Genomic DNA, 15,051 nt, shown 5'->3' with positions numbered 1-15,051 from the left:
TGTCAGAGTGCGGTCAGTCCTCTTGGTTTTATAACTGGCTGATTTTAATCCAGCCATGAGAATGGGTGGCACCATTGCTATGTCAGTCAAAATTCTGTCAGTGCCAGATAATCGATCATCAATCTGTCCCAAGTCCATGGCTTCTTCGACGCGTTTTCTTTTGGAGTTGACAGCTTTTATCGAGATTTCGGAATCCACTTTTGTTTTTCCAGCTTTCCTCAATGTCACTTTGCTGCCCAATTTCATTTTCATTTCATTAATTCTGTCAATCATCATCTTTGACCGCATCGTTCCCTTCCGGGTTCTTGACAGATACACTAGTTCTTCCTTGTCTTCTTGCGACGTCATCTTTATAGGAGAGTTTGCCTCACTTTCGTCAGTGGCCGAGTCAATCAGTTACTCGCTCAATCTCTCTTCACACTCGTCGAATTTGTCAAGGACTTCCCGCATTGGTGGTCTGTTGAGACCTATTTTCAGCATATACTGTGTCCCGTAGCTCTAAACTGCCGTCTAGACCTCTTCCATGAAGGCAACTATATCCATAATACACCCCGTCCTATTCTTGTGGTCTATATGATGCACTTCCCACTCTTCTTCCGGCAACGTTCCGAAGAGAGGTACTCTGGCAGTACCTTCTTTTCTTCTTCTCCCTGGTGATTCCATTAAGAGTTTCTTTTCGGTGTTTTTAGAATTGCTCGGAGATCTGCTCTCCGGCAAGTTCCGTTTCGTTTCCATGAAGGCCAACGGGGGTTCCAACGTGGAAGTTCACTCGCCTGCCGGCTCAGTCGTCGCTTCCAACGTGTCCGTGCCCTTTTCAAAGTCGCTGAGGAAATTGAAGTCCAGGCTGGACATCCCTCCTGTCAGAGCCTTATCGTCCTCTTTCTCTGCCTGATCGGGATCCTGTTGCATAGGTTCTTCCGGTCGACGGCTTCCTCCCTGTCCATCGTCTCTTCTTGGACTTTTTCCTGATTTTGAGGGCCCTTGCTCTTCATCCCTTACTCCATAAGGTCCGTATATCACCAACACAAACTGATCAGCGCTAAGGGATTGGTCCTCATAGTCAGGCTCAGATCAGTGAACAGGGGCATGCCCCAGCATGACGTCGCACGTCTGCCTCCATCTGAATCGTCTCATCCTCTCCTGTTCCAAAGCGATTTTGCTGCAGGAGATGATGGATAAGAGTATGTCGCAGATCTCCTTTCTTGGTCCAGGAACCCATGGGTCGCTTCACGTCGAATCTCCTCACGCTCTCCCTCATCTGCTCAGGGTAGCGTGTCAGATTCATCAATCCTCCCAAGTTTCCGTGCGTTATCGCAATTAACGTTCGAAGTCGATCTAGTCGCCAATTCTGCACTCCTTCGGTGAGCAGTATCACTGGTCCTCTCACGAAGTTTTCTGCTCCTAACGTCACGAACAGGGCTAGTAGTTCAACGATCGTTACTTCTACGACTGCTCTATCAGGTATCGAGAAAACGATGGGTAAAGTTTTGCCAAGAAGGGCGCGGTCCATTCGACTCCTAACCCTTCCAGCATGCTGTCAGTCCCGTCAAAGCCTTCTTCTCCCTTTACATTCTGTGTCCAGAAATCTTCCAGGGTAACTTGGCACACTCTGTTTACGAACTCGGCTGGTTTCTCTTCAGCATTTTCGGCCAGGTTCACCTCCTTCACTAAATAGGCATGGATCTTCCTGATCATTACTGGGCCTTGCTCAAAAGAATCCGCGCCCAATGCCGCTACTCGAGGGATCAGGTGCAGCCACTTGTTAGCCTCTGGTTTCTTTCTCAGGACCATCGCTTCCAAGTGAGATCTCGTCTCCTTAGATTTCCTCCTTCTTCCTCCTTCCTCCTTTATTTCCAATCCTCGGAACCATAAGTTGTTAGACATCGCTACAATTACTCGATGGTCATCGTCAATTCCTGGTTTTAGTTTAAGTTGTCGGCTCAAGTTGGACAGTTCCAACCCCAGTAATTCGTCTAACACTAACATGTGCTAAGAATGTTCCTTAAATCCTCGCATCGCATTCGAGATGTCAGACCACAATGCAGGTAATTCCGCGCTAAGTGGTCTTAGGTTCTCCATCTCTATTCCGCGATTTGGGGCAGATATGATCACATCATACTTCCCTTCCGAGAGCATCGCGTATACAAACTTCAGTCCATCCGGGAGATGTGCATATCCCGGCGACAGTGCAAACAAGGCTCTCGGTGTTATCTTGGGGAAGGTACCTTCTTTCAGCGTGTCCACTACTTCACCCATTGATTCGAGGATATCCTTCATCGCTGGCCATACCGCGTCTTCTGCCGTTGTCGGCTCTCTGAGTCTGCTCAGGAAACCCTTTCTGTGTAGATGGTCATTTCTGCCGCCAAATACTATCGTGATCAGGTTCAATTTCGTCAGTCGTTTTTCCCCGATTGCCATTGACACCGACTACATTAGGTCCAGGTCGACCGCTGCCAACATTATAACGTCAGGCCAAAACAGAGACTTGGAGGTATGTACGAAGTCTGAGTTCGCAACTATCATAATCTTTGCTTTTCTCAATTCTGCTTTATCATACGCTGCAAAGATGGTCTTTCCTAATCGCCTTCATCCCACCATATCTCTGAACATCGCCTTCTTGAGTGACTGACTTGATTCGGGTACACTCTATCTTTTACGTGACCTTGGTGCCCTCGTTGTCAAGAATCTTCCGGGCCTTTCTTCTCGATTGCTTCACCATGATTCAATTTCAAATCTTGCAAAGGTCTTGCACTTACTGGACCCATTGTATTGTTTGAGGGCAGTCCCTCTAAATCAGCGAATCTCAAGGCGGTTATGGAGCTGAAATTTATGCCAGCTGCTATCAACCAGTCCACGCCTGTGATTAAATACAGTCCGTTGATGGATAGTCTCGCTCCATTTAACATCCTTATGGCATCTGCTGCAAACCTTCCACACCATCATCAATTCCCATTGTGCCTCTTCCTCATATGAGCCTCTAGATACGTTGTTCGTCCCTATCAGGATCATTATGTTAGGGATCCTCCTTGGGTTCATTAGCTCCACCATTTGAAATAGCTGGGCTATCGTTGCACCTCAGAAGGCCATCACCGTGGTGATCCAAGAGGTTCTCAGGTTTGGAGAACTCACACCAAACTGTCACCCAGTATCAAATGAGATGTCCCAAGCGGCGGTTGTTGCATGTTTATCGGCGGACTCTAGGTCGATCGATTAAAGCAGGCTCGCGGATCAGCTTCCGGAACTCCTGTGAAAATATTTTTCACCTGGTTGTTCTTCTGCACGTCAAACACTCGGGACTCTTTCTTCATTTGCATTTCTTTTATTTTCCTCTCAGGGGCTCTAGATGTCTTCACTGGTAACGTGACACTGTCAACTCCCGTTTTCTTTATCGTTTCTTGGGAGAGTTCCACTTTGCCCGTGTCGCCTATTCTGACTGAGTCACCTAGGGTATCACTAGGGTCCGAGATTGTTACTCTCCCTGTCGTAGTTGCGGGTCGCACCTCCGTTGTCTGACTTAGTTCGCGAGGCGTCAGGAGCTCTATCGGGGACTGCCCACGAGGAACATTCCTTGCAGGTATCACTTTTTCCACTGCCAACGTCAACGCCAGCCGTTCCGATTGCTCTTTATATTCTTGCCTCAAGCGTTCTCTTTCTTGACCCTGTTTCTTGGTACAATCTTCAAATAGTTTCTTCCACATATCCCTGTCTTCTTCTACACTGAGCATAGTCTTCGTCACTTGATCTAGCTCCCTTCTGGTCTTCTCCGGTTCTTCTATTGTTCCGTTGAGGTCTTGCATGGTTTCATTCGTCTGATCTTCTACTCTCGCCCTCTTTGATGGCACAGCTATTTTCAGTTGTGAGCTAGACGAGGCAGTCTCGCTGTTCATCTCCTGATGCATTCTTCTCAAACCAGGCCTAGGCTTGGTTGGCAGAGGCATCTCACCTGGTTGGTAGGTCCTGGAACTTCCCAATCCAGGCTTGCTCGCCAAGTCATTTCCTGAGAGAGCTCCGTTTCTCCACGTCATTATCCTCAAGTTTGGGCGGTCTAGTAATCCTCTTTCTCCATATGCGACCATCAATAAGACTTCCATGGGGCTGTCCCCACGGTTATCATGCCCTAAGATGTTTATTAAGGCGACCAGCAAAATGACTACCACGTCTCGATCTATGACTAGCGAAGTCTCGATCCATCAGCCGACGATAGATCGCATCTATCATCGGTCCCACATATGCCTCCGCTTGTCCATCAATTCATTCAAATCGAATTTGTCCATCTCATTAAATTCATTTTTATTATCAGTTTGTGTCAATTGAAATTTGATGAACGATTAAACGATCAATAAGGATATAGAAAAGAAGTCACGAATATCAAAATTGTCTGCATTGTTCTAATTTTTTATTAAAAATTTTTTAAAACAGTCAGATAAAAAGATTTTGATCTTGAAATATATTAAAATCGAGTTATCGCTAAAGTTTTGGAATTCGACCTAAGAATGGACACTCCAAACTTTGGATCTACTCCTAAGATTGTCATTCGGTTATTCATGGTCACTAATCATTTGTATCCAGGGTCTTAATGAAATAACACACATCACATTTATGACACTTTCCTGCATGCAACCTAAACTCAGCCTATACTCAAATAAAATTTCTTATGTAAGTATACTTGTATGTAAGTGTCCGAAAAGATTACGTGTATCAGTGACTCCTTGTAAATTTATTCCCGTGGACTCAGTCGTCCTCGGTTCGGGTCGTATACTGCCTCAAGAAAGTCTCCCAGTCTCGTCAAGGACAAGACAAGGTTTTCCGGGTCCAGATGCCGCTTCTCCGTCGCCCTCGTCACCAAGAAGCATAAATACTTTCCCGGTATCTGCGATGCCGCTGGGGGCAAGGCTACTATGCCTCCTATTCCTGGTCTTCGCTTCCAGAGGAATTCTATGTTTTTATAATCTCTCTGAAAATCCGCTGCTAACGCTGTCCTACAACTCATGTCCGCTGTGATCGCTATCGCACATGTCCTATTTGTAAGTATAAAATTATTATATGTCAATATAATGCTATTTGAGTACTCATTTGGCAAGTTAAAAGATGACTCGACTACTCTCCCTATGTCCGGTTTCTTAGGATCATCGTCTGTTTCTGCTTCTAGATCACCTGTCTCTCTTGTTATTCTTAATTTTTTTATCAATAATTTTTCGAGTGTGGTTAAGTTCTACCCCCACTCCCCGGACAAAAATATCCATCGAGGTCCCCGTCAATTGCATACCGGATATTAAATCGAGGTTGGATGCAGGAATGAGTAATTGCCCTTCCTGGGCAGCCCCAGGAAGTATAATCCCTTTCAATTTTTATGTATTTCATGCTATCTCGGTCTACATCTTGAATCGTGACACTGGCCTCCTTCGGGTCCGACGTCAATTCATTCAGCCATTTCAAGGCACGCAATTTCGTCAAGTCATGTTCGTAAGATCGCTGTTGCTCGTTGTCGAATTCTACCTCAGCTTTAGACCGGTCATCGATCCACTCCTCGTTTTGGTCATCGACTATGTCGGTGTCCTGTGACACGGTTATTTCTTCTAAACCACCAATTCTTCCACTATCTTCTTCAGATCTATTCTGTCCACTACGAAGTCATCTCCGTAAGGATTGTATTTCTTCGTGAGCCTTGTCCTGTCACTTTGTCGAGTCTGTGTTGTAAACGGAAGATCTGGTTCCAAATTTTTGGGGACCTCCATCTGTTCGGGGTCTTGCCAGTCCTTTTCTACCTAGGGTAAGGTTTCTTCATCTGGTTTGGGACGTCTTCATGGTTTGTGTGACTTAATGTTTTCGTAATGATCGGCTCGGCCAGTACTCAGTCTATGAAAACGTCCCTCCTGGTGCACTTGTTTAATCATGAAGGGTCCCCTCCATTTCTTTAGGCGCTTTTTCGTTCCTTTCGGTGGTATAACGTTTTGAAATACCCATACGTAGTCTCCTACCAAGTAAGCTTTTGCACCAGCTGCCTTTTTATCGAACCTTTTCCTCTGCCTTGACTGTGCCTGCTGAGTGTTCCGTCTACACAAGTCGTTTAGTTCTTGTTGATGTCTAATCACATCCCTTACGTAGACTATGTTTTCTTATGTGGACTAACTCCGGTGGTGGAGTATTGCGTGCTGTTGTAAGCTCCCATCTTCTGTGGAAGGTATCTGTCCCAATCGGTCATTTACCTGGAACAATCGTCCGATTTTGTCTTTCCACTAAGCCATTCGTCTGGGGATGGTATGTCGTGGAAAGAGCTTGAGCCACCTGTGAGCGTCCAATGAGCTCTTTTGTAAGTTTTCCCACGAAAGCTGTTCCATTAGCCGATTTAAACGTCATCGGACAACCATGTCTCGCTATCCACGTATTGATTAGATGATCGCACGTCTCTTCTGCTGATGCAGTTATGCAGGGTAAGGCCTCTGCATACTTCGTGAAGCGGTCTATCATGACCAAGACCTGATTATAGCCACTGTCTGTCATAAGTATTTTCTGGTGGCCAATCTGCACGACCTCGTTGAATTCAGATGGATCAATCGACTGCAAGGGAAATCGCAATTCCCTTGGATCCTTGACCTGTTGACATGACATACATGCGGTTACCCACTTCTCGCATGCCTTCTTCATCCCAGGCCACTCAAAGTGCTTCTTCAGGATCCTCTGGTATACTTTGTCGATTCCCTGATGGCCCATCTGGTCCTGCGAGCTGAACAAAAAATTCTGTCTGATAGAGTTGCGGCAACACTATCGCGTTGTATTTGTACAGGACTTTGTCTTCTTCTTTTCTCTTACAAGCCACAATCCCCTCCTTGTTCAGATATAACCTTCCTTCTTTTTGCATAAAGTACTGTCTCAGAATACGGTAACTGTCTTCCTCCAGGTCACCTTTGTCTGGTGTTCCAATTTCGATCCGCCTTTTCAAGTTACTCGTCATGCGGTCTTTTCTTTGTCCCTTTAGTAGGTCTGAGTGTCTGTATCTCGCCTTCAAGTACGTCTTCATGACCCTCAAATGACTATTTGTTTCATCGGGCTGTTGCGTGTCATCTTCCATCTTCACGCAACAAATTTTCGCCAATGGTTCTGTCTCTTGCCTGAAGGGTTGAAGATCAGTCCTCACTACTTCTTTCTGTGGCAACAAACTCATCGATCGTTTCGATACCGCTATTGTTTCTAGATCATCAGCTGCGTTGTCAAAGATTTTTTCGCTACGTAGCAGGTAGCGATCACTGTCAGGGTCTTGATATACCTCTCTATCCAAGTCTGTTGCTCGAGTCTCCACTAGTAATGTGCGGATCGCTAGCTCTGACAATTCCAATCGCGTGGTCGAGTTCCTGTCTGAATAGGTGTCAATTCCTGAATTCCTGAGTTGTCATCAATGGAGGAATCTGCCATTGAGCATGTTTCTTCTTCGTGGTCAGTTTTATGCGCTCTGCTCATCCATCTGAACTCCCCGAACAAAATTTTATCCTCCAGGCCTTGTTCCTCACCTTAAACATTTTCCTCTACACCTGACTCCGCGGACAAACTTTCTTGTCCCGGGTCTTGCTGATAAACTCGCCTGTTCTCATCAACATCCTTCTCCCAGGACAAACTTTCTTGCCCCAGGTTTTGCTCAACCTCTTCGCCTTTCTGATCCTGATCCTCAAAGGTGACGGTTTTCCTTTGTGTCCCTTTCACCTGTTCTTTTCGTTTGATGATGTACTTGTCAAGACGTTTTGGGGTATCGGGGACACTAGTTGCTGAACTATTGTCCTACAATCCCTTTCATTTTCCTTGTGTTGTCGTCTTGATGGCTTAATCTTTATTTTCTCACTAACCGTTAGCGATGCCATGGCTGCTGCCCACTCGGGGTCATCTCCAGTCACTTCTCTCTCCAAAAATTCACCCAGCATTTGCATCACTTGCCGTGTGACCTGCACCCTTTTATCCAGCAATGAGAGGCTGTTTATGTTCATACGTGAGAGTTCCTGTTGGACCAGGTTCGAACATAGCAACAGATCCAAAGGCACCGGGCGGGTCCTTCTTTGTTAAGATCTTATTTCTGCTGCCTTTTCCACCGGTAACTCAGGGTGTCCCGGACTTGGATGTCCAGATTTGTCCAACCATCTCGTAAAGGGAAGCGCCTAATAAGTTTCTTTGTTCAGAAACGAGAACCCTTCCTTGATTTCCGCCTGACTGATTGGCTTGCTTCTGTTCTAGTCTTTCATAAAACCCAGTCTTATTGCTGAGGCTGTCAGCACTCGTAATTTGTCACGCATCCTGTGCTCGATTATCATGTGGTAGCCGTCTAGCCTGACTAACCACCGAAAATATAGCTCTGGTCCATCGAGAACGTCTTCAACCAGGATAACGCTCTGTTGTCCACTCGTAGCTTAAAGGGAGCGCTTCCTAAGTATGCGCGGTACCTCTCCACGAATGCGATCACTGCAAAAGTTTTTGGCTTTGGTGCACCATTTTTCATTTCAGTGTCCCTCACCACTTTACTGCCATATGCAATGGGACGGAGAACTGTTCTCCCATTCCACTCCTGCTCCTGATGCAGTATTCCTGAGATGGCCACTACTGATGCATCTGTGTCAAGAACATACATGCCTTTCTCTGTAGGCATGCCTAGTACTGGCGCTTCGCACAGTTCCTGCTTCATCTTCTCGAAGGCAGCATGAGCTTCTTCGTTCCATTCGAACTTTTTTCCTTTGTTGCGCATCAGTTTCTGCATGGGGTACACCTTGTCTGTGTATCCTTTTACGAACTCACGGTTATAATTGCTCATGAGTTGTGTGTCCGTTCTTGGAGCCTTCCATGTCAACACAACCTCTACTGCTTCCGGGTCCGGCCTTACGCCATACACGTCCACCATTCTTCACAGATACTTGATTGAATCCTTAAGGATTTCACATTTCGAGGGTTTGCATTTCAAGCCTGCGCTGATCATGCAAACAAAGACCTCATTGAGCCAATCAATGTGGTCTTCCAAGGTGGGTGTTGCTATGACCACGTCATCCACGTTACACATCACAAGAGTGCCGTACTTTTTAGGTACTCTGGTCAAAGCCTGAGCCATCAGTCTTTGAAAGTGGCCGTTGCGTTGCACAAGCCGAGGGGCATCCTCTTCCACTGGTACAATCCCAACTCGCATGCGATTCCGGTCTTATCTCTATCCTTCTTACGCAAAGGGACCTGCCAGAAGGCAGAACCCAAGTCCAATGTGGTGGAAAACTTGGCATCACCAAGTTTAGAGAGGCTCTCGTCTATTCGCGGTATCGGGTACGCATCTTTTATTGTCACTTCGTTCAGGTAACGAAAGTCGCAACAGAACTTAAACTGCCCCCTTTCTTCTTGACCATGACTACCCCGCAAGATCAAGGCGATTTTGAGGGTTCTATCATGTCGTATTCGAGCAACATTTCTATTTCTGATCGGCACGCTTCCGATTTATGAGGCATCATTCGCCTTGCGCCTTCCCTATGAGGAATGGCGCCTTCCTCTGTTTCTATTTCGTGTTCGACGAAGTTGCAGCAACCGATGTCGGCCTTATGTTTTGAAAATACGTCCGCATTCCGATTTAAAACCGCCCTTAATGATTCAAAATCTCCCTTGCCTATTTTCCTTCTCAAGTGTTCTATCTCCGCCAAAACCGTTTTGTCGGAGTCTAGTTCATATGACGAGGGGTGTTCCAGAAAAATCGCTTAGCTGGACAAGCGATTATTCGTTTCAGATTTCATTGAAAACAGTTTAATGACAGATTCATATTCATCAATTCTCTTTAAAATTTTATCCTTATCCGCATGATTTGGGCAGTCTTTCACATTATATCTCTTCAAGTTTTGTGTATCTTCATAGTCGGTTTTCATTGGCAGTGCGTAGCCAAGATTCTTTCCACGCTGGATCGTAACCATGGTGTCCAGTCTGTTCATCAACACACTGGCACACAGCCCGCTTCGTGTTACTGAAAAGCTCCGTCTTAAACTCACCGAGTTTTGACTACTTGGGTTGGGTACCAGACAAACCTGTTTACTATCACTTAAAGATTTTCTAATCCTAAAAATTGCAATTACAGCTTGTCCCGGCTAAAATTTTACCTTTCTATCTAAAAAAATTGGTACCTTGTTTTCTCAATTATTATCCTATTAACTGGTTTCTTAACATACTTCCGGTGCGGGTTTCTAATCCTTATTAGGCCGTTGTTCAAGTCAATCATCATATCGAAATTCCGGACAAGATCACGGCCCAAGATGAATTGGTCTGGGTCGTCTTAGTTCTCACCACCAGGAAGCTCATCCAAAGATCGCGTCCTCCCATGTGAAGGACCGTTATTGGTGTCCTTCCGGCCAGGTAGATTACTCCGCGGTTGGCGGCTGCCAATCTGAGGTTCTTTGGATTTAGATCTTCCCTCGTGAAGCCCATTCTTTCCCAAGTCTTTATTGGCATCACGCTTACCACTGCTTCTGTATCCAGTAGTCCTGTTACTCCAATTTTCTTCCCATTGGTGTCTAGTAGATGTGCAGTCATAAATGCCTCGTACCCTATAAGTACTGCATCTTGCTCCATCATGGCATCATGGCATCATGGCCGATTCTGCGGACCTTAAGTTCTTCCTGACCCAAATAGATCTGCCCCATTTGGTCACTATCTGTTGTGACGTAAGTCCTAGTGTAGATACTTATCCCGTCAACGTTCAACGTTTTGTTAAGGTCCGTAGACTTCCACGTAGCGTCCGTGGAGTTTCTTTGTTCGAGGGTCATCCGTTGTCAACAACGCTCGCACAGCCATCGACTCAGTGCTTGGCTCCACCTGTGTCAGATAATCTGCATATGTGTCTAAATGCATCATAGTGAACTCTGAGGGCTCACTTATGTTCCTGATCACCTGATGTCCCGCAACTGAAATTATTGACTGTGTTCTGCTTCCTTGTGGCACCGTTCCGTACGTCTGCCCAGAGATCACGTTTAGTTTCATGCTCAAACTGCTTGGTGCTTTCGTTTCTTTGACATATGATGCCTCGAAGGCGTTAAGCTTCTCCTGAATTTTCTCATTCTCTAGTTCGAACTTCTCTTTTTGTTCGATCTCCTTCGTCACCAACTCTTGCTGGACTCTGTTTAGAGCATCCCTCGCGCCTGCCCTATAGTCGATCTTGAAGTCATCTGCCGCAGTCAACGGTTCCGGTTCACTTATCTCTTCCGTTACTGCCTGCATCTTCTCTGTTGCCAGCTCTTGCGGTTTTCCCTTTCTGCGTGCCTCGGCTTCACTCAACAGGCGAGCCTTGCTGGCTTTCACACCCGTTAAAGCTTCCTCATGCCTTGGATGCTTGATGTCCGCCACAGCATCCCAGAATTGTGGATAATCCGATTTAAAATGACCTTCTAAGTTACAAAAGAAACACCTTGGGCCGAATTTCGCAATTACTCCCCTCATGAAACCTTCATGATCGACCTCTGATGCATCTTCATCCTCGAGGCTAAAGCCTATTGCTTTCATGCCTTGTTTGTCGGTTGGGCATGCTGACACATGATGGTCCGTCGAACTGCAATTTGCACAAGAGCGTCTCTTGTCCATATTGTCCCTTGGTTTGTACCAATTGTTACCCTGGTTAGCTATAATTGTTTTTGCCATAATTAATTTTGTAATAGCCAGATCTCAATGGGGGTTTTAGTAAAAGATAATCCTTTGACTTGAGTCTCAACTCCTCTGGTGTTGGCGCATTTTTCACGCCATCGATGAATTTTGAGGCTACTGCCAGGTTCACCCTTCTGTTTGACTTATCTGGTTGGCTACGCCTTCTAAACATCTCCAAATCAACTAGAAACATGTCTATCTTCTCGTGTTCACGTTGCCTCCGTTTCTCGAAGCGCATCATCGCTTTGAGTTCTCATACTCCTGAGCCAAAACGATTTAACAAGATTTCAAAGATTTTCTCAGCTGTATCCCGCTGGTATTGCTTTATGGCCATCACGCAGTTTAGGGCTGTCCCTTCCAGGTTGCTGGTGACCGCACTGCATTCTTGTCTTTCTTTCAAGTCCTCCTCTTCAAAATGCAGTTTCATCACGTCTATCCAGGTATCAATACAGCCATCAGATTCCTGTTTTTAGCGTCTTGGTTTCTTAAAAACCCTTCTGGACTTTTCACTGCGTTCACTGGTTTTCAATAACCTCGTAAGGGACGTTTTCAAGGACCTGTTCAGAGGTTCAAAGGCTGTGGCTATTGATGCCGCGTCCCTTGAATGCCCCGCTTGAGCATCATTGCCCCCTGATAGAGGCCCTGGATTTTCTCTTCTGTCCGAATCGCTGGGATGACTTCTTCTATGATTCGCTTGACTCCAGTTCCTGGAATCCCATCTCCCAGTCGCATGTGTGTCTTGCGTCGGTCGTTCATTTGAGGTCGGTCTGTTGCCAGTCGAAATTTTTCTGATGTTTGGGCCCCGTGGCCTATTGTCCCCTGTGGCATAGCTGGATGAACTGCCTCTTCCTCTAGTGGATCGATATGTCCTTCTCCTATTGGGTTGTTCATTGAAATTCACTCTCGGCTCCCTGCTGGGTTCTCCTGAGTTCGGTTCCCCATTCTTCGATCCACTCCTGCTGCTTAGTAGCCCATCCAACCTATTCATGTTAGCCTGAGTTCGCCTCTCCATCATCGCGTCTATCTTCGTGTCAAGAGTCCCAAGAGTCTGCTCTTGTTGAACTCTCAACTTCGCCCAGTCATCTCTCAATCGTAACTCTCTCTGCTCAGCTTCCCTTGCCATTCGTGACAAGTGTTTGACCAAGTGTTCATCCGTTCTCTCCTTCAAGCGTTTTTCACTTCTGCTGACTTCTTGTCTGTTGCGGTTGATCTCTTCCCGCAGGCTTTCTCTCTCGACGTGAACTGCTCTCTCTAGTTCACTCAATCTTAAGGACATCTGTTCGTTTTGTTCTCCTATGCTGCCCACTATGTTGGTCAGGCTTCTTCGATTGATGCTCCGTTGTCCACTAATGGCATCACAAGTGGTGGTGTCACCCTATCGATTCCAGGTAGCTTGGTGCTGGTCGAGACTCGGGTATTGATTCTCTGTCTCGACGTCTCTTCATTATCCACTCCTGGATCCGCAGGTGGGTTACATAGCCCTGTATTTTTGTTCTTCCCAGTTCGCATTTCCGAATTCCTCATACTCACAAAGTCTCCTGACTGGCCTGATCTCTTTGTGGTCTTGGTTAAGGTCCTGACTTTACCAAATTGGTCCATAGAGCCAATTTCTCTATCGGTGTATGCATCGTTTTCCTGAGTCGAACTATTGAGGCTGACTTGAGATCCGAAGTCATCTTGTTCGTCGTCGTCCTCCTCCTCTTCCTGGGTTTCTGCTTCATCGCTCCCATTTACCATGTACCCGCTCCCATGGTAAATGGAAAGAAATTTCCCAAATTGTTTTTCACTCTTTCTGAAAACGAGGAGGTCGTACCCGGTTTCTTCGTCACACCATGCATCATAGTGTTGTCTGTGGGTGATCTTGTAGCAGCCACGTTTTCAGTAGAGATGTCGGGCAGTGCCGACATCTCTTCTCGGTCTAGAGTCCCGGTGGAAGTGGCAAAATCTTGGCCTTATTCTACCGAAGTAGATTCACTCGCCAATCTTCTGTTTCCACTCCCTTCCGGTCCATGTCCCTCTCGGTTGTCATCCATGGCAGGGTCCGGATGGACCTATACTTCTAACATTGCCTTTTGTCCTTCGGAGGTCTTTTGACCCTGGTTTCAACCATTTGGCCTGAAACTTTCTTCCCTTTGTCGGTGCGGGCTCGTGCGATCCTTTCCACAAAAGGGCCGTTCGTTGCTTTTCTTTGTTTCTCTGCTATAAATTTCCTAGAGCTATCACTTTTTTAGGTATCCTTGACTTGTCTAGACTCGTCTTCGATTTATCACATTTTACTACCTATACTCTCAGTTCGATTGCTAGTGTCCTTATTGTTTGACTACTGATAATAATAACAAAACACAACAAATTCCAAAAGTTCCACCTTAAAAGTGACCACGAAAACGTGTGTATTATCACAGTACAGCGTATATACAATTTATTTACAATGATCGATTATTGGTGGTAGAGATATGAAGCTAGCTCAGTCTGATGATATCAATATTTTTGAACAATAGTGTACTCACTGCCCAATCAAGAACAGATATTATTGATTTAAAACCAAAAACGAAGAAAGAAAAAATTATTTTCAATTCAAAACGTATGGATTTTGTACTTTAGTTAGTCGCAATACATTAGTCGAACTTGTTTCTAAAGAAAGAACTTTCCCTGTTCGGTGCCGCAACGAACAAACAAAACTTGAAAAATTAATTTTCTCAAGTGGACGTCCATTGCACCCACCGGGTCCCGTGTTACCTATCTGCCTTTGGATTGCCCGAGCTAGAACTACTAAAACCCTCAACGCAATCACTTTTCAAAAAAATGTTTTGAATTTCAATCCACACAAATCAGTGACAAACTCTTGTTCAATTTAGACTTAGTGTCGCGAATATCCGGGCTTAGACTTGTTCAGTTGTAGTCTGGTCTTCTATAAAAGGCAAGTAACCAATGGAGTCTATAAAATATAAAATAACCAATGGTCTTCTATAAAAGGCAAGTAACCAATGGAGTCACTGGTTCCTAGCCTGACTCTAATAACCTAATACCTTTCACTATTTATTTTTCTTTTGTCTACTTAAGTCTTGACAAAAATAGGACCCTTCCGGATTGGCAAAATTGGGTCCCTTCGAGATTGGCAAAGAATTGGACCCTTCCGGATTGGCAAAATTAGAACCCCTCTAGATTTGCAAAAGTAGGACCCTTCCGGATTGGCAAAATTGTGACCCCTCCTGATTGGCAAAATTGGGCCCTTCCGGATTGGCAAAAATAACTTTTACGGGACTTTTGAAAATCTCACCCGTGAACCTTCCGGATACGTTCTCCGATGCTATTATGCTGTAGGAACTAACTAGGAAGCGTGTTTTTTCCGTCCCTAGACCCTTCCAGATCGAAGCCAAGCTGCTTATTTGACATTTCTCCTTAACCGTGAAGGGTCTTATA

General features: G+C 45.5%; 2 protein-coding genes across 7 annotated transcripts in view; both read right to left on the bottom strand.

The window, feature by feature from the left end:
- Positions 1–15,051, bottom strand: part of LOC134854597 (protein Hook homolog 3-like) — a 377,820-nt gene that overhangs the window by 94,558 nt on the left and 268,211 nt on the right. The gene's annotated exons all lie outside the window — the stretch shown is intronic.
- On the bottom strand, positions 4,718–8,875 carry LOC134854826 (uncharacterized). The gene is made up of 6 exons (XM_063871185.1): positions 8,607–8,875; positions 7,836–7,959; positions 6,788–7,144; positions 6,207–6,594; positions 5,377–5,576; positions 4,718–4,954 (listed from the first exon to the last, which is right to left on the bottom strand). Exons 1-6 carry the CDS (start codon positions 8,873–8,875, stop codon positions 4,718–4,720), a joined length of 1,575 nt encoding a protein of 524 aa, XP_063727255.1.

The sequence above is a fragment of the Symsagittifera roscoffensis genome, chromosome 9 (assembly GCF_963678635.1).
Source record: "Symsagittifera roscoffensis chromosome 9, txSymRosc1.1, whole genome shotgun sequence".
NCBI lineage: Eukaryota > Metazoa > Xenacoelomorpha > Acoela > Convolutidae > Symsagittifera > Symsagittifera roscoffensis.
This window is presented reverse-complemented; position numbering and strand designations above follow the sequence as displayed.

Coding starts and splice junctions, on each gene's coding strand:
- LOC134854826 (XM_063871185.1), bottom strand. CDS start 8,875: ATGGTGGACGTGTATGGCGTAAGGCCGGACCCGGAAGCAGTAGAGGTT. Junction 7,960..8,606: donor ATGCCTACAGAGAAAGGCAT/GTATGTTCTTGA, acceptor GAACATAAACAG/CCTCTCATTGCTGGATAAAA. Junction 7,145..7,835: donor CAGCCATGGCATCGCTAACG/GTTAGTGAGAAA, acceptor TTGTTGCCACAG/AAAGAAGTAGTGAGGACTGA.